Source organism: Hyperolius riggenbachi, chromosome 1 (assembly GCF_040937935.1).
Source record: "Hyperolius riggenbachi isolate aHypRig1 chromosome 1, aHypRig1.pri, whole genome shotgun sequence".
In the NCBI taxonomy this organism is placed as follows: Eukaryota; Metazoa; Chordata; class Amphibia; order Anura; family Hyperoliidae; genus Hyperolius; species Hyperolius riggenbachi.
Window position 1 is genome coordinate 690766590 of NC_090646.1, and position 24135 is coordinate 690790724.

Here is a 24135-nt window from a genome sequence, read left to right on the forward strand (position 1 = left end):
GACAGTTAGTGGTGTGACTGGCTCTATGTACAGAGCTGTATAATGTGTAATATATAATATACAGCATAGACTGTGGTAGGACATTAGATGTGACCCCTCTGAGGGACAGTTAGCGGTGTGACTGGCTCTATGTACAGAGCTGTATAATGTGTAATATATAATATAGAGCATAGGCTGTGGTAGGACATTAGATGTGACCCCTCTGAGGGACAGTTAGTGGTGTGACTGGCTCTATGTACAGAGCTGTATAATGTGTAATATATAATATACAGCATAGTCTGTGGTAGGACATTAGATGTGACCCCTCTGAGGGACAGTTAGTGGTGTGACTGGCTCTATGTACAGAGCTGTATAATGTGTAATATATAATATACAGCATAGACTGTGGTAGGACATTAGATGTGACTCCTCTGAGGGACAGTTAGCGGTGTGACTGGCTCTATGTACAGAGCTGTGTAATATATAATATACAGCATAGACTGTGGTAGGACATTAGATGTGACCCCTCTGAGGGACAGTTAGTGGTGTGACTGGCTCTATGTACAGAGCTGTATAATGTGTAATATATATTATACAGCATAGACTGTGGTAGGACATTAGATGTGACCCCTCTGAGGGACAGTTAGCGGTGTGACTGGCACTATGTACAGAGCTGTATAATGTGTAATATATAATATACAGCATAGACTGTGGTAGGACATTAGATGTGACCCCTCTGAGGGACAGTTAGCGGTGTGACTGGCTCTATGTACAGAGCTGTATAATGTGTAATATATAATATATACAGCATAGGCTGTGGTAGGACATTAGATGTGACCCCTCTGAGGGACAGTTAGTGGCGTGACTGGCTCTATGTACAGAGCTGTATAATGTGTAATATATAATATATACAGCATAGGCTGTGGTAGGACATTAGATGTGACCCCTCTGAGGGACAGTTAGCGGTGTGACTGGCTCTATGTACAGAGCTGTATAATGTGTAATATATAATATAGAGCATAGGCTGTGGTAGGACATTAGCTGTGACCCCTCTGAGGGACAGTTAGCGGTGTGACTGGCTCTATGTACAGAGCTGTATAATGTGTAATATATAATATAGAGCATAGGCTGTGGTAGGACATTAGCTGTGACCCCTCTGAGGGACAGTTAGCGGTGTGACTGGCTCTATGTACAGAGCTGTATAATGTGTAATATATAATATACAGCATAGACTGTGGTAGGACATTAGATGTGACCCCTCTGAGGGACAGTTAGTGGTGTGACTGGCTCTATGTACAGAGCTGTATAATGTGTAATATATATTATACAGCATAGGCTGTGGTAGGGCATTAGATGTGACCCCTCTGAGGGACAGTTAGCGGTGTGACTGGCTCTATGTACAGAGCTGTATAATGTGTAATATATAATATAGAGCATAGACTGTGGTAGGACATTAGCTGTGACCCCTCTGAGGGACAGTTAGCGGTGTGACTGGCTCTATGTACAGAGCTGTATAATGTGTAATATATAATATACAGCATAGGCTGTGGTAGGACATTAGACGTGACCCCTCTGAGGGACAGTTAGTGGTGTGACTGTCTCTATGTACAGAGCTGTATAATGTGTAATATATAATATAGAGCATAGGCTGTGGTAGGACATTAGATGTGACCCCTCTGAGGGACAGTTAGTGGTAAGACTGGCTCTATGTACAGAGCTGTATAATGTGTAATATATAATATACAGCATAGACTGTGGTAGGACATTAGATATGACCCCTCTGAGGGACAGTTAGCGGTGTGACTGGCTCTATGTACAGAGCTGTATAATGTGTAATATATAATATACAGCATAGACTGTGGTAGGACATTAGATGTGTCCCCTCTGAGGGACAGTTAGCGGTGTGACTGGCTCTATGTACAGAGCTGTATAATGTGTAATATATAATATAGAGCATAGGCTGTGGTAGGACATTAGATGTGACCCCTCTGAGGGACAGTTAGCGGTGTGACTGGCTCTATGTACAGAGCTGTATAATGTGTAATATATAATATACAGCATAGGCTGTGGTAGGACATTAGATGTGACCCTCTGAGGGACGGTTAGCGGTGTGACTGGCTCTATGTACAGAGCTGTATAATGTGTAATATATAATATAGAGCATAGGCTGTGGTAGGACATTAGATGTGACCTCTCTGAGGGACAGTTAGCGGTGTGACTGGCTCTATGTACAGAGCTGTATAATGTGTAATATATAATATAGAGCATAGACTGTGGTAGGACATTAGATGTGACTCCTCTGAGGGACAGTTAGCGGTGTGACTGGCTCTATGTACAGAGCTGTATAATGTGTAATATATAATATACAGCATAGACTGTGGTAGGACATTAGATGTGACCCCTCTGAGGGACAGTTAGCGGTGTGACTGGCTCTATGTACAGAGCTGTATAATGTGTAATATATAATATAGAGCATAGACTGTGGTAGGACATTAGATGTGACCCCTCTGAGGGACAGTTAGCGGTGTGACTGGCTCTATGTACAGAGCTGTATAATGTGTAATATATAATATAGAGCATAGGCTGTGGTAGGACATTAGATGTGACCCCTCTGAGGGACAGTTAGTGGTGTGACTGGCTCTATGTACAGAGCTGTATAATGTGTAGTATATAATATACAGCATAGGCTGTGGTAGGACATTAGCTGTGACTCCTCTGAGGGACAGTTAGCGGTGTGACTGGCTCTATGTACAGAGCTGTATAATGTGTAATATATAATATAGAGCATAGGCAGTGGTAGGACATTAGATGTGACCCCTCTGAGGGACAGTTAGTGGTGTGACTGGCTCTATGTACAGAGCTGTATAATGTGTAGTATATAATATACAGCATAGGCTGTGGTAGGACATTAGCTGTGACTCCTCTGAGGGACAGTTAGCGGTGTGACTGGCTCTATGTACAGAGCTGTATAATGTGTAATATATAATATAGAGCATAGACTGTGGTAGGACATTAGATGTGACCCCTCTGAGGGACAGTTAGTGGTGTGACTGGCTCTATGTACAGAGCTGTATAATGTGTAATATATAATATACAGCATAGACTGTGGTAGGACATTAGATGTGACCCCTCTGAGGGACAGTTAGCGGTGTGACTGGCTCTATGTACAGAGCTGTATAATGTGTAATATATAATATAGAGCATAGGCTGTGGTAGGATATTAGATGTGACCCCTCTGAGGGACAGTTAGCGGTGTGACTGGCTCTATGTATAGAGCTGTATAATGTGTAATATATAATATACAGCATAGACTGTGGTAGGACATTAGATGTGACCCCTCTGAGGGACAGTTAGTGGTGTGACTGGCTCTATGTACAGAGCTGTATAATGTGTAATATATAATATACAGCATAGGCTGTGGTAGGACATTAGATGTGACCCCTCTGAGGGACAGCGGTGTGACTGGCTCTATGTACAGAGCTGTATAATGTGTAATATATAATATAGAGCATAGACTGTGGTAGGACATTAGATGTGACCCCTCTGAGGGACAGTTAGTGGCGTGACTGGCTCTATGTACAGAGCTGTATAATGTGTAATATATAATATACAGCATAGACTGTGGTAGGACATTAGATGTGACCCCTCTGAGGGACAGTGGTGTGACTGGCTCTATGTACAGAGCTGTATAATGTGTAATATATAATATAGTGCATACGCTGTGGTAGGGCATTAGATGTGTCCCCTCTGAGGGACAGTTAGTGGTGTGACTGGCTCTATGTACAGAGCTGTATAATGTGTAATATATAATATAGAGCATAGACTGTGGTAGGACATTAGATGTGACCCCTCTGAGGGACAGTTAGCGGTGTGACTGGCTCTATGTACAGAGCTGTATAATGTGTAATATATAATATAGAGCATAGACTGTGGTAGGACATTAGATGTGACTCCTCTGAGGGACAGTTAGCAGTGTGACTGGGTCTATGTACAGAGCTGTATAATGTGTAATATATAATATAGAGCATAGACTGTGGTAGGACATTAGATGTGACCCCTCTGAGGGACAGTTAGTGGTGTGACTGGCTCTATGTACAGAGCTGTATAATGTGTAATATATAATATAGAGCATAGGCTGTGGTAGGACATTAGATGTGTCCCCTCTGAGGGACAGTTAGTGGTGTGACTGGCTCTATGTACAGAGCTGTATAATGTGTAATATATAATATAGAGCATAGGCTGTGGTAGGACATTAGATGTGACCCCTCTGAGGGACAGTTAGTGGTGTGACTGGCTCTATGTACAGAGCTGTATAATGTGTAATATATAATATAGAGCATAGGCTGTGGTAGGACATTAGATGTGTCCCCTCTGAGGGACAGTTAGTGGTGTGACTGGCTCTATGTACAGAGCTGTATAATGTGTAATATATAATATAGAGCATAGACTGTGGTAGGACATTAGATGTGACCCCTCTGAGGGACAGTTAGCGGTGTGACTGGCTCTATGTACAGAGCTGTATAATGTGTAATATATAATATACAGCATAGCCTGTGGTAGGACATTAGATGTGACTCCTCTGAGGGACAGTTAGCGGTGTGACTGGCTCTATGTACAGAGCTGTATAATGTGTAATATATAATATAGAGCATAGGCTGTGGTAGGACAGTAGATGTGACCCCTCTGAGGGACAGTTAGTGGTGTGACTGGCTCTATGTATAGAGCTGTATAATGTGTAATATATAATATAGAGCATAGACTGTGGTAGGACATTAGATGTGACTCCTCTGAGGGACAGTTAGCAGTGTGACTGGGTCTATGTACAGAGCTGTATAATGTGTAATATATAATATAGAGCATAGACTGTGGTAGGACATTAGATGTGACCCCCTCTGAGGGACAGTTAGTGGTGTGACTGGCTCTATGTACAGAGCTGTATAATGTGTAATATATAATATAGAGCATAGACTGTGGTAGGACATTAGATGTGACTCCTCTGAGGGACAGTTAGCGGTGTGACTGGCTCTATGTACAGAGCTGTATAATGTGTAATATATAATATAGAGCATAGACTGTGGTAGGACATTAGATGTGACTCCTCTGAGGGACAGTTAGCAGTGTGACTGGGTCTATGTACAGAGCTGTATAATGTGTAATATATAATATAGAGCATAGACTGTGGTAGGACATTAGATGTGACCCCTCTGAGGGACAGTTAGCGGTGTGACTGGCTCTATGTACAGAGCTGTATAACGTGTAATATATAATATACAGCATAGACTGTGGTAGGACATTAGATGTGACCCCTCTGAGGGACAGTTAGCGGTGTGACTGGCTCTATGTACAGAGCTGTATAATGTGTAATATATAATATAGAGCATAGGCTGTGGTAGGACAGTAGATGTGACCCCTCTGAGGGACAGTTAGTGGTGTGACTGGCTCTATGTATAGAGCTGTATAATGTGTAATATATAATATAGAGCATAGACTGTGGTAGGACATTAGATGTGACTCCTCTGAGGGACAGTTAGCAGTGTGACTGGGTCTATGTACAGAGCTGTATAATGTGTAATATATAATATACAGCATAGACTGTGGTAGGACATTAGATGTGACCCCTCTGAGGGACAGTTAGTGGTGTGACTGGCTCTATGTACAGAGCTGTATAATGTGTAATATATAATATACAGCATAGACTGTGGTAGGACATTAGATGTGACCCCCTCTGAGGGACAGTTAGTGGTGTGACTGGCTCTATGTACAGAGCTGTATAATGTGTAATATATAATATACAGCATAGACTGTGGTAGGACATTAGATGTGACCCCTCTGAGGGACAGTTAGTGGTGTGACTGGCTCTATGTACAGAGCTGTATAATGTGTAATATATAATATACAGCATAGACTGTGGTAGGACATTAGATGTGACCCCCTCTGAGGGACAGTTAGTGGTGTGACTGGCTCTATGTACAGAGCTGTATAATGTGTAATATATAATATACAGCATAGACTGTGGTAGGACATTAGGTGTGACCCCTCTGAGGGACAGTTAGCGGTGTGACTGGCTTTATGTACAGAGCTGTATAATGTGTAATATATAATATAGAGCATAGACTGTGGTAGGACATTAGATGTGACTCCTCTGAGGGACAGTTAGCAGTGTGACTGGGTCTATGTACAGAGCTGTATAATGTGTAATATATAATATAGAGCATAGACTGTGGTAGGACATTAGATGTGACTCCTCTGAGGGACAGTTAGCAGTGTGACTGGGTCTATGTACAGAGCTGTATAATGTGTAATATATAATATAGAGCATAGACTGTGGTAGGACATTAGATGTGACCCCCTCTGAGGGACAGTTAGTGGTGTGACTGGCTCTATGTACAGAGCTGTATAATGTGTAATATATAATATAGAGCATAGACTGTGGTAGGACATTAGATGTGACTCCTCTGAGGGACAGTTAGTGGTGTGACTGGCTCTATGTACAGAGCTGTATAATGTGTAATATATAATATACAGCATAGGCTGTGGTAGGACATTAGATGTGACTCCTCTGAGGGACAGTTAGTGGTGTGACTGGCTCTATGTACAGAGCTGTATAATGTGTAATATATAATATAGAGCATAGACTGTGGTAGGACATTAGATGTGACCCCTCTGAGGGACAGTTAGTGGTGTGACTGGCTCTATGTATAGAGCTGTATAATGTGTAATATATAATATACAGCATAGACTGTGGTAGGACATTAGATGTGACCCCCTCTGAGGGACAGTTAGTGGTGTGACTGGCTCTATGTACAGAGCTGTATAATGTGTAATATATAATATACAGCATAGACTGTGGTAGGACATTAGGTGTGACCCCTCTGAGGGACAGTTAGCGGTGTGACTGGCTTTATGTACAGAGCTGTATAATGTGTAATATATAATATAGAGCATAGACTGTGGTAGGACATTAGATGTGACTCCTCTGAGGGACAGTTAGCAGTGTGACTGGGTCTATGTACAGAGCTGTATAATGTGTAATATATAATATAGAGCATAGACTGTGGTAGGACATTAGATGTGACTCCTCTGAGGGACAGTTAGCAGTGTGACTGGGTCTATGTACAGAGCTGTATAATGTGTAATATATAATATAGAGCATAGACTGTGGTAGGACATTAGATGTGACCCCCTCTGAGGGACAGTTAGTGGTGTGACTGGCTCTATGTACAGAGCTGTATAATGTGTAATATATAATATAGAGCATAGACTGTGGTAGGACATTAGATGTGACTCCTCTGAGGGACAGTTAGTGGTGTGACTGGCTCTATGTACAGAGCTGTATAATGTGTAATATATAATATACAGCATAGGCTGTGGTAGGACATTAGATGTGACTCCTCTGAGGGACAGTTAGTGGTGTGACTGGCTCTATGTACAGAGCTGTATAATGTGTAATATATAATATAGAGCATAGGCTGTGGTAGGACATTAGATGTGTCCCCTCTGAGGGACAGTTAGTGGTGTGACTGGCTCTATGTACAGAGCTGTATAATGTGTAGTATATAATATACAGCATAGGCTGTGGTAGGACATTAGCTGTGACTCCTCTGAGGGACAGTTAGCGGTGTGACTGGCTCTATGTACAGAGCTGTATAATGTGTAATATATAATATAGAGCATAGGCTGTGGTAGGACATGCAAGGATTATTATTGCACCTTTTCTGGACTGTGAGCTCCTGGGCCCGGCTTCTGGGTGGTATCTCCTGGAAGGGAATTCCTGGCTGTCATGCTGTAGTTAGGCGGTCTATATTTGTACGTTGCTGGATCGATAACTCTGTACATTCCGGGGCCTGGCGTCTGTGATTGGGGAAGAGAGAAGTCACTCACTGTCAGTAAGGATGGAGATACAGGAAGAGCAGAGATAGAATGATGCTCAGACAGCCCACCTTCTGCAGGTCTTCATGGAAGCTCCCGATTTTGCTTCGTCCAGTCATAGAATAATTTGGGGCTGAAGATTTGTTGACGACTCTGGGGCCGAGCACTGAGGGAAGCTGATAGGCTGCAGGACCTGAGCATGAGGAAGGAGGAACATTAGAAGGATATCACAGCACACTGCTCACACTACTGCAGCACTACAACACATAGCCTGCATATCACAGCACACTGCTCACACTACTGCAGCACTACAAACACGTAGGCTGCATATCACAGCACACTGCTCACACTACTGCAGCACTACAACACGTAGGCTGCATATCACAGCACACTGCTCACACTACTGCAGCACTACAACACGTAGGCTGCATATCACAGCACACTGCTCACACTACTGCAGCACTACAACACGTAGGCTGCATATCACAGCACACTGCTCACACTACTGCAGCACTACAACACGTAGGCTGCATATCACAGCACACTGCTCACACTACTGCAGCACTACAACACGTAGGCTGCATATCACAGCACACTGCTCACACTACTGCAGCACTACAACACGTAGGCTGCATATCACAGCACACTGCTCACACTACTGCAGCACTACAAACACGTAGGCTGCATATCACAGCACACTGCTCACACTACTGCAGCACTACAACACGTAGGCTGCATGTCACAGCACACTGCTCACACTACTGCAGCACTACAACACGTAGGCTGCATATCACAGCACACTGCTCACACTACTGCAGCACAACAACACGTAGGCTGCATATCACAGCACACTGCTCACACTACTGCAGCACTACAACACGTAGCCTGCATATCACAGCACACTGCTCACACTACTGCAGCACTACAAACACGTAGGCTGCATATCACAGCACACTGCTCACACTACTGCAGCACTACAACACATAGCCTGCATATCACAGCACACTGCTCACACTACTGCAGCACTACAAACACGTAGGCTGCATATCACAGCACAATGCTCACACTACTGCAGCACTACAAACATGTAGCCTGCATATCACAGCACACTGCTCACACTACTGCAGCACTACAACACGTAGGCTGCATATCACAGCACACTGCTCACACTACTGCAGCACTACAACACGTAGCCTGCATATCACAGCACACTGCTCACACTACTGCAGCACTACAACACGTATGCTGCATATCACAGCACACTGCTCACACTACTGCAGCACTACAAACACGTAGGCTGCATATCACAGCACACTGCTCACACTATTGCAGCACTACAACACGTAGGCTGCATATCACAGCACACTGCTCACACTACTGCAGCACTACAAACACGTAGCATGCATATCACAGCACACTGCTCACACTACTGCAGCACTACAAACACGTAGGCTGCATATCACAGCACACTGCTCACACTACTGCAGCACTACAACACGTAGGCTGCATATCACAGCACACTGCTCACACTACTGCAGCACTACAAACACGTAGCATGCATATCACAGCACACTGCTCACACTACTGCAGCACTACAAACACGTAGGCTGCATATCACAGCACACTGCTCACACTACTACTGCACTACAACACGTTGGCTGCATATCACAGCACACTGCTCACACTACAACAGCAATATAACACGTAGGCTGCATATCACAGCACACTGCTCACACTATTGCAGCACTACAACACGTAGGCTGCATATCTCAGCACACTGCTTACACTACTGCAGCACTACAACACGTAGGCTGCATATCACAGCACACTGCTCACACTACTGCAGCACTACAACACGTAGGCTGCATATCACAGCACACTGCTCACACTACTGCAGCACTACAACACGTAGGCTGCATATCACAGCACACTGCTCACAGTACTGCAGCACTACAAACATGTAGCCTGCATATCACAGCACACTGCTCACACTACTGCAGCACTACAACACGTTGGCTGCATATCACAGCACACTGCTCACACTACTGCAGCACTACAACACGTAGGCTGCATATCACAGCACACTGCTCACACTACTGCAGCACTACAACACGTAGGCTGCATATCACAGCACACTGCTCACACTACTGCAGCACTACAACACGTAGCCTGCATATCACAGCACACTGCTCACACTACTGCAGCACTACAACACGTAGCCTGCATATCACAGCACACTGCTCACACTACTGCAGCACTACAAACACGTAGGCTGCATATCACAGCACACTGCTCACACTACTGCAGCACTACAACACGTAGGCTGCATATCACAGCACACTGCTCACACTACTGCAGCACTACAACACGTAGGCTGCATATCACAGCACACTGCTCACACTACTGCAGCACTACAACACGTAGCCTGCATATCACAGCACACTGCTCACACTACTGCAGCACTACAACACGTAGCCTGCATATCACAGCACACTGCTCACACTACTGCAGCACTACAAACACGTAGGCTGCATATCACAGCACACTGCTCACACTACTGCAGCACTACAACACGTAGGCTGCATATCACAGCACACTGCTCACACTACTGCAGCACTACAAACACGTAGCCTGCATATCACAGCACACTGCTCACACTACTGCAGCACTACAAACACGTAGGTTGCATATTACAGCACACTGCTCACACTACTGCAGCACTACAACACGTAGCCTGCATATCACAGCACACTGCTCACACTACTGCAGCACTACAACACGTAGGCTGCATATCACAGCACACTGCTCACACTACTGCAGCACTACAACACGTAGCCTGCATATCACAGCACACTGCTCACACTACTGCAGCACTACAACACGTAGCCTGCATATCACAGCACACTGCTCAAACTACTGCAGCACTACAACACGTAGGCTGCATATCACAGCACACTGCTCACACTACTGCAGCACTACAACACGTAGGCTGCATATCACAGCACACTGCTCACACTACTGCTGCTGCAGCACTACAACACGTAGGCTGCATATCACAGCACACTGCTCACACTACTGCAGCACTACAACACGTAGCCTGCATATCACAGCACACTGCTCACACTACTGCAGCACTACAAACACGTAGGCTGCATATCACAGCACACTGCTCACACTACTGCAGCACTACAACACGTAGGCTGCAAATCACAGCACACTGCTCACACTACTGCAGCACTACAACATGTAGGCTGCATATCACAGCACACTGCTCACACTACTGCAGCACTACAAACACGTAAGCTGCATATCACAGCACACTGCTCACACTACTGCAGCACTACAACACGTAGGCTGCATATCACAGCACACTGCTCACACTACTGCAGCACTACAACACGTAGGCTGCATATCACAGCACACTGCTCACACTACTGCAGCACTACAACACGTAGGCTGCATATCACAGCACACTGCTCACACTACTGCAGCACTACAAACACGTAAGCTGCATATCACAGCACACTGCTCACACTACTGCAGCACTACAACACGTAGGCTGCATATCACAGCACACTGCTCACACTACTGCAGCACTACAAACACGTAGGCTGCATATCACAGCACACTGCTCACACTACTGCAGCACTACAAACACGTAAGCTGCATATCACAGCACACTGCTCACACTACTGCAGCACTACAACACGTAGGCTGCAAATCACAGCACACTGCTCACACTACTGCAGCACTACAACACGTAGGCTGCATATCACAGCACACTGCTCACACTACTGCAGCACTACAACACGTAGGCTGCATATCACAGCACACTGCTCACACTACTGCAGCACTACAACACGTAGGCTGCATATCACAGCACACTGCTCACACTACTGCAGCACTACAACACGTAGGCTGCATATCACAGCACACTGCTCACACTACTGCAGCACTACAAACACGTAGGCTGCATATCACAGCACACTGCTCACACTACTGCAGCACTACAAACACGTAAGCTGCATATCACAGCACACTGCTCACACTACTGCAGCACTACAACACGTAGGCTGCAAATCACAGCACACTGCTCACACTACTGCAGCACTACAACACGTAGGCTGCATATCACAGCACACTGCTCACACTACTGCAGCACTGCAACACGTAGGCTGCATATCACAGCACACTGCTCACACTACTGCAGCACTACAACACGTAGGCTGCATATCACAGCACACTGCTCACACTACTGCAGCACTACAAACACGTAGACTGCATATCACAGCACACTGCTCACACTACTGCTGCTGCAGCACTACAACACGTAGGCTGCATATCACAGCACACTGCTCACACTACTGCAGCACTACAAACACGTAGGCTGCATATCACAGCACACTGCTCACACTACTGCAGCACTACAACACGTAGGCTGCATATCACAGCACACTGCTCACACTACTGCAGCACTACAACACGTAGGCTGCATATCACAGCACACTGCTCACACTACTGCAGCACTACAACACGTAGGCTGCATATCACAGCACACTGCTCACACTACTGCAGCACTACAAACACGTAGGCTGCATATCACAGCACACTGCTCACACTACTGCAGCACTACAAACACGTAAGCTGCATATCACAGCACACTGCTCACACTACTGCAGCACTACAACACGTAGGCTGCAAATCACAGCACACTGCTCACACTACTGCAGCACTACAACACGTAGGCTGCATATCACAGCACACTGCTCACACTACTGCAGCACTGCAACACGTAGGCTGCATATCACAGCACACTGCTCACACTACTGCAGCACTACAAACACGTAGCCTGCATATCACAGCACACTGCTCACACTACTGCAGCACTACACACGTAGGCTGCATATCACAGCACACTGCTCACACTACTGCAGCACTACAACACGTAGGCTGCATATGACAGCACACTGCTCACACTACTGCAGCACTACAACACGTAGGCTGCATATCACAGCACACTGCTTACACTACTGCTGCTGCAGCACTACAACACGTAGGCTGCATATCACAGCACACTGCTCACACTACTGCAGCACTACAACACGTAGGCTGCATATCACAGCACACTGCTCACACTACTGCAGCACTACAACACGTAGCCTGCATATCACAGCACACTGCTCACACTACTGCAGCACTACAAACACGTAGGCTGCATATCACAGCACACTGCTCACACTACTGCAGCACTACAACACATAGGCTGCATATCACAGCACACTGCTCACACTACTGCAGCACTACAACACGTAGCCTGCATATCACAGCACACTGCTCACACTACTGCAGCACTACAACACGTAGGCTGCATATCACAGCACACTGCTCACACTACTGCAGCACTACAACACGTAGGCTGCATATCACAGCACACTGCTCACACTACTGCAGCACTGCAACACGTAGGCTGCATATCACAGCACACTGCTCACACTACTGAAGCACTACAAACACGTAGGCTGCATATCACAGCACACTGCTCACACTACTGCAGCACTACAACACGTAGGCTGCATATCACAGCACACTGCTCACACTACTGCAGCACTACAACACGTAGGCTGCATATCACAGCACACTGCTCACACTACTGCAGCACTACAACACGTAGACAGCATGGCCTGTAGCGTTTGCAGCGTAGCCAGATAAAGCGTAGGGCCCACATGATAGGGCTAGCTTGGCAGGCAGAGGGTTAAGTGGCTTGTAGGGGCGGGCTAATGTTGTGGCCGGGAGCGCACCCCGGAAGGTGACGCGCTGTGGAGGGAGCGGGGAAGTGTCGCGCTAGGAGGAAGTGACGTCAGCGGGGATGGGCAGACGCACAGGAGACAGTGAGGCAGACGGACGTGTTTTCCCACCCACCCTCCCTTTTATTATGTGTTTCTGGTTCTATATGTTGTTGGTGGTTTGTCATTGCAGCTGACAGGGTGTAGGGCTCCGGAGATTGGTGCAATTAATGATGGTGGTGGTAATTAAAATCTTCCCAGCTCTGTTTTGAAGGTTCTTGAAGGGCGTCTGCTAAGAGAAACGGGGAGGAGCAAGCATGCAGCTGTCCCTGAGCCGGTCCATGCGGCGGGGGCCGGCATACTGCAGGCTGCATTGCAAAAGGTGGTTCGTCCTTAAGTTTTGTAAAAGTTTATTCCGGAGCTCTTGCCCTCAACATGTTTACATTGTTGGTGTTTTTACTTAGTAAAGTTATATATTTTATACAGAATTATTTTGTTATTATAATTAAGGGCTGCTTTGGCCTTAATAAATAATTCCATTTGTCAATAAGCAGTCCTGGTCTTTATTATTTAGTATTAAGGGGAAGGGGGATATTTTGGGTACTCTTAGGCACTAAGCTATGCACATATCATGCATATCACAGCACACTGCTCACACTACTGCAGCACTACAACACGTAGGCTGCATATCACAGCACACTGCTCACACTACTGCAGCACTACAAACACGTAGGCTGCATATCACAGCACACTGCTCACACTACTGCAGCACTACAACACGTAGGCTGCATATCACAGCACACTGCTCACACTACTGCAGCACTACAACACGTAGGCTGCATATCACAGCACACTGCTCACAGTACTGCAGCACTACAACACGTAGGCTGCATATACCAGCACACTGCTCACACTACTGCAGCACTACAACACGTAGGCTGCATATCACAGCACACTGCTCACACTACTGCAGCACTACAACACGTAGGCTGCATATCACAGCACACTGCTCACACTACTGCAGCACTACAAACACGTAGGCTGCATATCACAGCACACTGCTCACACTACTGCAGCACTACAACACGTAGGCTGCATATCACAGCACACTGCTCACAATACTGCAGAACTACAACACGTAGGCTGCATATCACAGCACACTGCTCACACTACTGCAGCACTACAACACGTAGGCTGCATATACCAGCACACTGCTCACACTACTGCAGCACTACAACACGTAGGCTGCATATCACAGCACACTGCTCACAGTACTGCAGCACTACAAACACGTAGGCTGCATATCACAGCACACTGCTCACACTACTGCAGCACTACAATACGTAGGCTGCATATCACAGCACACTGCTCACACTACTGCAGCACTACAAACACGTAGGCTGCATATCACAGCACACTGCTCACACTACTGCAGCACTACAACACGTAGGCTGCATATCACAGCACACTGCTCACAATACTGCAGAACTACAACACGTAGGCTGCATATCACAGCACACTGCTCACACTACTGCAGCACTACAACACGTAGGCTGCATATCACAGCACACTGCTCACACTACTGCAGCACTACAACACGTAGACTGCATATCACAGCACACTGCTCACACTACTGCAGCACTACAATACGTAGGCTGCATATCACAGCACACTGCTCACACTACTGCAGCACTACAACACGTAGGCTGCATATCACAGCACACTGCTCACACTACTGCAGCACTACAAACACGTAGGCTGCATATCACAGCACACTGCTCACACCACTGCAGCACTACAACATGTAGGCTGCATATCACAGCACACTGCTAACACTACTGCAGCACTACAACACGTAGGCTGCATATCACAGCACACTGCTCACACTACTGCAGCACTACAACACGTAGACTGCATATCACAGCACACTGCTCACACTACTGCAGCACTACAATACGTAGGCTGCATATCACAGCACACTGCTCACACCACTGCAGCACTACAACATGTAGGCTGCATATCACAGCACACTGCTCACACTACTGCAGCACTACAACACGTAGGCTGCATATCACAGCACACTGCTCACACTACTGCAGCACTACAACACGTAGCCTGCATATCACAGCACACTGCTCACACTACTGCAGCACTACAACACGTAGGCTGCATATCACAGCACACTGCTCACACTACTGCAGCACTACAACACGTAGCCTGCATATCACAGCACACTGCTCACACTACTGCAGCACTACAACACGTAGGCTGCATATCACAGCACACTGCTCAAAGTACTGCAGCACTACAACACGTAGGTTGCATATCACAACACACTGCTCACACTACTGCAGCACTACAAACACGTAGGCTGCATATCACAGCACACTGCTCACACTACTGCAGCACTACAACACGTAGGCTGCATATCACAGCACACTGCTCACACTACTGCAGCACTACAACACGTAGGCTGCATATCACAGCACACTGCTCACACTACTGCAGCACTACAAACACGTAGGCTGCATATCACAGCACACTGCTCACACTACTGCAGCACTACAAACACGTAGGCTGCATATCACAGCACACTGCTTACACTACTGCAGCACTACAACACGTAGGCTGCATATCACAGCACACTGCTCACACTACTGCAGCACTACAACAGGCAGGCTGCATATCACAGCACACTGCTCACACTACTGCAGCACTACAACACGTAGCCTGCATATCACAGCACACTGCTCACACTACTGCAGCACTACAAACACGTAGGCTGCATATCACAGCACACTGCTCACACTACTGCAGCACTACAAACACGTAGGCTGCATATCACAGCACACTGCTCACAGTACTGCAGCACTACAACACGTAGCCTGCATATCACAGCACACTGCTCACACTACTGCAGCACTACAAACACGTAGGCTGCATATCACAGCACACTGCTCACACTACTGCAGCACTACAAACACGTAGGCTGCATATCACAGCACACTGCTCACAGTACTGCAGCACTACAACATGTAGGCTGCATATCACAGCACACTGCTCACACTACTGCAGCACTACAAACACGTAGGCTGCATATCACAGCACACTGCTCACAGTACTGCAGCACTACAACACGTAGCCTGCATATCACAACACACTGCTCACACTACTGCAGCACTACAACACGTAGGCTGCATATCACAGTACACTGCTCACACTACTGCTGCTGCAGCACTACAACACGTAGGCTGCATATCACAGCACACTGCTCACACTACTGCAGCACTACAACACGTAGGCTGCAAATCACAGCACACTGCTCACACTACTGCAGCACTACAACACGTAGGCTGCATATCACAGCACACTGCTCACACTACTGCAGCACTGCAACACGTAGGCTGCATATCACAGCACACTGCTCACACTACTGCAGCACTACAAACACGTAGCCTGCATATCACAGCACACTGCTCACACTACTGCAGCACTACACACGTAGGCTGCATATCACAGCACACTGCTCACACTACTGCAGCACTACAACACGTAGGCTGCATATGACAGCACACTGCTCACACTACTGCAGCACTACAACACGTAGGCTGCATATCACAGCACACTGCTTACACTACTGCTGCTGCAGCACTACAACACGTAGGCTGCATATCACAGCACACTGCTCACACTACTGCAGCACTACAACACGTAGGCTGCATATCACAGCACACTGCTCACACTACTGCAGCACTACAACACGTAGCCTGCATATCACAGCACACTGCTCACACTACTGCAGCACTACAAACACGTAGGCTGCATATCACAGCACACTGCTCACACTACTGCAGCACTGCAACACGTAGGCTGCATATCACAGCACACTGCTCACACTACTGAAGCACTACAAACACGTAGGCTGCATATCACAGCACACTGCTCACACTACTGCAGCACTACAACACGTAGGCTGCATATCACAGCACACTGCTCACACTACTGCAGCACTACAACACGTAGGCTGCATATCACAGCACACTGCTCACACTACTGCAGCACTACAACACGTAGGCTGCATATCACAGCACACTGCTCACAGTACTGCAGCACTACAAACACGTAGGCTGCATATCACAGCACACTGCTTACACTACTGCTGCTGCAGCACTACAACACGTAGGCTGCATATCACAGCACACTGCTCACACTACTGCAGCACTACAACACGTAGACTGCATATCACAGCACACTGCTCACACTACTGCAGCACTACAACACGTAGGCTGCATATCACAGCACACTGCTCACACTACTGCAGCACTACAAACACGTAGGCTGCATATCACAGCACACTGCTCACACTACTGCAGCACTACAACACGTAGGCTGCATATCACAGCACACTGCTCACAATACTGCAGAACTACAACACGTAGGCTGCATATCACAGCACACAGCTCACACTACTGCAGCACTACAACACGTAGGCTGCATATCACAGCACACTGCTCACACTACTGCAGCACTACAACACGTAGGCTGCATATCACAGCACACTGCTCACACTACTGCAGCACTACAACACGTAGGCTGCATATCACAGCACACTGCTCACACTACTGCAGCACTACAAACACGTAGGCTGCATATCACAGCACACTGCTCACACCACTGCAGCACTACAACATGTAGGCTGCATATCACAGCACACTGCTCACACTACTGCAGCACTACAACACGTAGCCTGCATATCACAGCACACTGCTCACACTACTGCAGCACTACAACACGTAGACTGCATATCACAGCACACTGCTCACACTACTGCAGCACTACAATACGTAGGCTGCATATCACAGCACACTGCTCACACCACTGCAGCACTACAACATGTAGGCTGCATATCACAGCACACTGCTCACACTACTGCAGCACTACAACACGTAGGCTGCATATCACAGCACACTGCTCACACTACTGCAGCACTACAACACGTAGCCTGCATATCACAGCACACTGCTCACACTACTGCAGCACTACAACACGTAGGCTGCATATCACAGCACACTGCTCACACTACTGCAGCACTACAACACGTAGCCTGCATATCACAGCACACTGCTCACACTACTGCAGCACTACAACACGTAGGCTGCATATCACAGCACACTGCTCAAAGTACTGCAGCACTACAACACGTAGGTTGCATATCACAACACACTGCTCACACTACTGCAGCACTACAAACACGTAGGCTGCATATCACAGCACACTGCTCACACTACTGCAGCACTACAACACGTAGGCTGCATATCACAGCACACTGCTCACACTACTGCAGCACTACAACACGTAGGCTGCATATCACAGCACACTGCTCACACTACTGCAGCACTACAAACACGTAGGCTGCATATCACAGCACACTGCTCACACTACTGCAGCACTACAACACGTAGGCTGCATATCACAGCACACTGCTCACACTACTGCAGCACTACAAACACGTAGGCTGCATATCACAGCACACTGCTCACACTACTGCAGCACTACAACACGTAGGCTGCATATCACAGCACACTGCTCACACTACTGCAGCACTACAACAGGCAGGCTGCATATCACAGCACACTGCTCACACTACTGCAGCACTACAACACGTAGCCTGCATATCACAGCACACTGCTCACACTACTGCAGCACTACAAACACGTAGGCTGCATATCACAGCACACTGCTCACACTACTGCAGCACTACAAACACGTAGGCTGCATATCACAGCACACTGCTCACAGTACTGCAGCACTACAACACGTAGCCTGCATATCACAGCACACTGCTCACACTACTGCAGCACTACAAACACGTAGGCTGCATATCACAGCACACTGCTCACACTACTGCAGCACTACAAACACGTAGGCTGCATATCACAGCACACTGCTCACAGTACTGCAGCACTACAACACGTAGGCTGCATATCACAGCACACTGCTCACACTACTGCAGCACTACAAACACGTAGGCTGCATATCACAGCACACTGCTCACAGTACTGCAGCACTACAACACGTAGCCTGCATATCACAACACACTGCTCACACTACTGCAGCACTACAACACGTAGGCTGCATATCACAGTACACTGCTCACACTACTGCTGCTGCAGCACTACAACACGTAGGCTGCATATCACAGCACACTGCTCACACTACTGCAGCACTACAACACGTAGGCTGCATATCACAGCACACTGCTCACACTACTGCAGCACTGCAAACACATAGCCTGCATATCACAGCACACTGCTCACACTACTGCAGCACTACAACACGTAGGCTGCATATCACAGCACACTGCTCACACTACTGCAGCACTACAACACGTAGGCTGCATATCACAGCACACTGCTCACAGTACTGCAGCACTACAAACACGTAGCCTGCATATCACAGCACACTGCTCACACTACTGCAGCACTACAACACGTAGGCTGCATATCACAGCACACTGCTCACACTACTGCAGCACTACAACACGTAGGCTGCATATCACAGCACACTGCTCACACTACTGCAGCACTACACACGTAGGTTGCATATCACAGCACACTGCTCACACTACTGCAGCACTACAACACGTAGGCTGCATATCACAGCACACTGCTCACACTACTGCAGCACTACAACACGTAGGCTGCATATCACAGCACACTGCTCACACTACTGCAGCACTACAACACGTAGGCTGCATATCACAGCACACTGCTCACACTACTGCAGCACTACAACACGTAGGCTGCATATCACAGCACACTGCTCACACTACTGCAGCACTACAACACGTAGGCTACATATCACAGCACACTGCTCACACTACTGCAGCACTACAAACACGTAGGCTGCATATCACAGCACACTGCTCACACTACTGCAGCACTACAACACATAGGCTGCATATCACAGCACACTGCTCACACTACTGCAGCACTACAACACGTAGCCTGCATATCACAGCACACTGCTCACACTACTGCAGCACTACAACACGTAGGCTGCATATCACAGCACACTGCTCACACTACTGCAGCACTACAACACGTAGGCTGCATATCACAGCACACTGCTCACACTACTACAGCACTACAACACGTAGGCTGCATATCACAGCACACTGCTCACACTACTGCAGCACTACAAACACGTAGGCTGCATATCACAGCACACTGCTCACACTACTGCAGCACTACACACGTAGGCTGCATATCACAGCACACTGCTCACACTACTGCAGCACTACAAACACGTAGGCTGCATATCACAGCACACTGCTCACACTACTGCAGCACTACAACACGTAGGCTGCATATCACAGCACACTGCTCACACTACTGCAGCACTACAACACGTAGGCTGCATATCACAGCACACTGCTCACACTACTGCAGCACTACAAACACGTAGGCTGCATATCACAGCACACTGCTCACACTACTGCAGCACTACAACACGTAGGCTGCATATCACAGCACACTGCTCACACTACTGCAGCACTACAACACGAAGGCTGCATATCACAGCACACTGCTCACACTACTGCAGCACTACAACACGTAGACTGCATATCACAGCACACTGCTCACACTACTGCAGCACTACAACACGTAGGCTGCATATCACAGCACACTGCTCACACTACTGCAGCACTACAACACGTAGCCTGCATATCACAGCACACTGCTCACACTACTGCAGCACTACAACACGTAGGCTGCATATCACAGCACACTGCTCACACTACTGCAGCACTACAACACGTAGGCTGCATATCACAGCACACTGCTCACACTACTGCAGCACTACAACACGTAGGCTGCATATCACAGCACACTGCTCACACTACTGCAGCACTACAACAGGCAGGCTGCATATCACAGCACACTGCTCACAGTACTGCAGCACTACACACGTAGGCTGCATATCACAGCACACTGCTCACACTACTGCAGCACTACAAACACGTAGCCTGCATATCACAGCACACTGCTCACACTACTGCAGCACTACAACACGTAGCCTGCATATCACAGCACACTGCTCACACTACTGCAGCACTACAACAGGCAGGCTGCATATCACAGCACACTGCTCACACTACTGCAGCACTACAAACACGTAGCCTGCATATCACAGCACACTGCTCACACTACTGCAGCACTACAACAGGCAGGCTGCATATCACAGCACACTGCTCACACTACTGCAGCACTACACACGTAGGCTGCATATCACAGCACACTGCTCACACTACTGCAGCACTACAAACACGTAGGCTGCATATCACAGCACACTGCTCACACTACTGCAGCACTACAAACACGTAGCCTGCATATCACAGCACACTGCTCACACTACTGCAGCACTACAAACATGTAGCCTGCATATCACAGCACACTGCTCACACTACTGCAGCACTACAACACGTAGCCTGCATATCACAGCACACTGCTCACACTACTGCAGCACTACAAACACGTAGCCTGCATATCACAGCACACTGCTCACAGTACTGCAGCACTACAAACATGTAGCCTGCATATCACAGCACACTGCTCACACTACTGCAGCACTACAACACGTAGGCTGCATATCACAGCACACTGCTCACACTACTGCAGCACTACAAACACGTAGGCTGCATATCACAGCACACTGCTCACACTACTGCAGCACTACAACACGTAGGCTGCATATCACAGCACACTGCTCACACTACTGCAGCACTACAAACACGTAGGCTGCATATCACAGCACAATGCTCACACTACTGCAGCACTACAACACTTCGGCTGTATATCACAGCACACTGCTCACACTACTGCAGCACTACACACGTAGGCTGCATATCACAGCACACTGCTCACACTACTGCAGCACTACAACATGTAGGCTGCATATGACAGCACACTGCTCACACTACTGCAGCACTACAACACGTAGCCTGCATATCACAGCACACTGCTCACACTACTGCAGCACTACAACACGTAGGCTACATATCACAGCACACTGCTCACACTACTGCAGCACTACAAACACGTAGGCTGCATATCACAGCACACTGCTCACACTACTGCAGCACTACAACACATAGGCTGCATATCACAGCACACTGCTCACACTACTGCAGCACTACAACACGTAGCCTGCATATCACAGCACACTGCTCACACTACTGCAGCACTACAACACGTAGGCTGCATATCACAGCACACTGCTCACACTACTACAGCACTACAACACGTAGGCTGCATATCACAGCACACTGCTCACACTACTGCAGCACTACAAACACGTAGGCTGCATATCACAGCACACTGCTCACACTACTGCAGCACTACACACGTAGGCTGCATATCACAGCACACTGCTCACACTACTGCAGCACTACAAACACGTAGGCTGCATATCACAGCACACTGCTCACACTACTGCAGCACTACAACACGTAGGCTGCATATCACAGCACACTGCTCACACTACTGCAGCACTACAAACACGTAGCCTGCATATCACAGCACACTGCTCACACTACTGCAGCACTACAACACGTAGGCTGCATATCACAGCACACTGCTCACACTACTGCAGCACTACAAACACGTAGGCTGCATATCACAGCACACTGCTCACACTACTGCAGCACTACAACACGTAGGCTGCATATCACAGCACACTGCTCACACTACTGCAGCACTACAACACGAAGGCTGCATATCACAGCACACTGCTCACACTACTGCAGCACTACAACACGTAGACTGCATATCACAGCACACTGCTCACACTACTGCAGCACTACAACACGTAGGCTGCATATCACAGCACACTGCTCACACTACTGCAGCACTACAACACGTAGCCTGCATATCACAGCACACTGCTCACACTACTGCAGCACTACAACACGTAGGCTGCATATCACAGCACACTGCTCACACTACTGCAGCACTACAACACGTAGGCTGCATATCACAGCACACTGCTCACACTACTGCAGCACTACAACACGTAGGCTGCATATCACAGCACACTGCTCACACTACTGCAGCACTACAACAGGCAGGCTGCATATCACAGCACACTGCTCACAGTACTGCAGCACTACACACGTAGGCTGCATATCACAGCACACTGCTCACACTACTGCAGCACTACAAACACGTAGCCTGCATATCACAGCACACTGCTCACACTACTGCAGCACTACAACACGTAGCCTGCATATCACAGCACACTGCTCACACTACTGCAGCACTACAACAGGCAGGCTGCATATCACAGCACACTGCTCACACTACTGCAGCACTACACACGTAGGCTGCATATCACAGCACACTGCTCACACTACTGCAGCACTACAAACACGTAGGCTGCATATCACAGCACACTGCTCACACTACTGCAGCACTACAAACACGTAGCCTGCATATCACAGCAC

At 47.7% G+C, this 24135-nt stretch overlaps 1 protein-coding gene across 2 annotated transcripts in view; it reads right to left on the bottom strand.

The window, feature by feature from the left end:
- The window catches only part of LOC137561485 (ciliary microtubule associated protein 1A), a 138573-nt gene that overhangs the window by 18557 nt on the left and 95881 nt on the right, over positions 1-24135 (bottom strand). For both annotated transcript variants that reach the window (XM_068272785.1, XM_068272788.1), the window contains exons 5-6: positions 7920-8041; positions 7690-7830 (exon numbers count right to left, since the gene is read on the bottom strand). In XM_068272785.1, coding sequence (XP_068128886.1) covers positions 7690-7830; positions 7920-8041 — 263 coding nt within the window. The remainder of the gene's footprint in view (positions 1-7689; positions 7831-7919; positions 8042-24135) is intronic.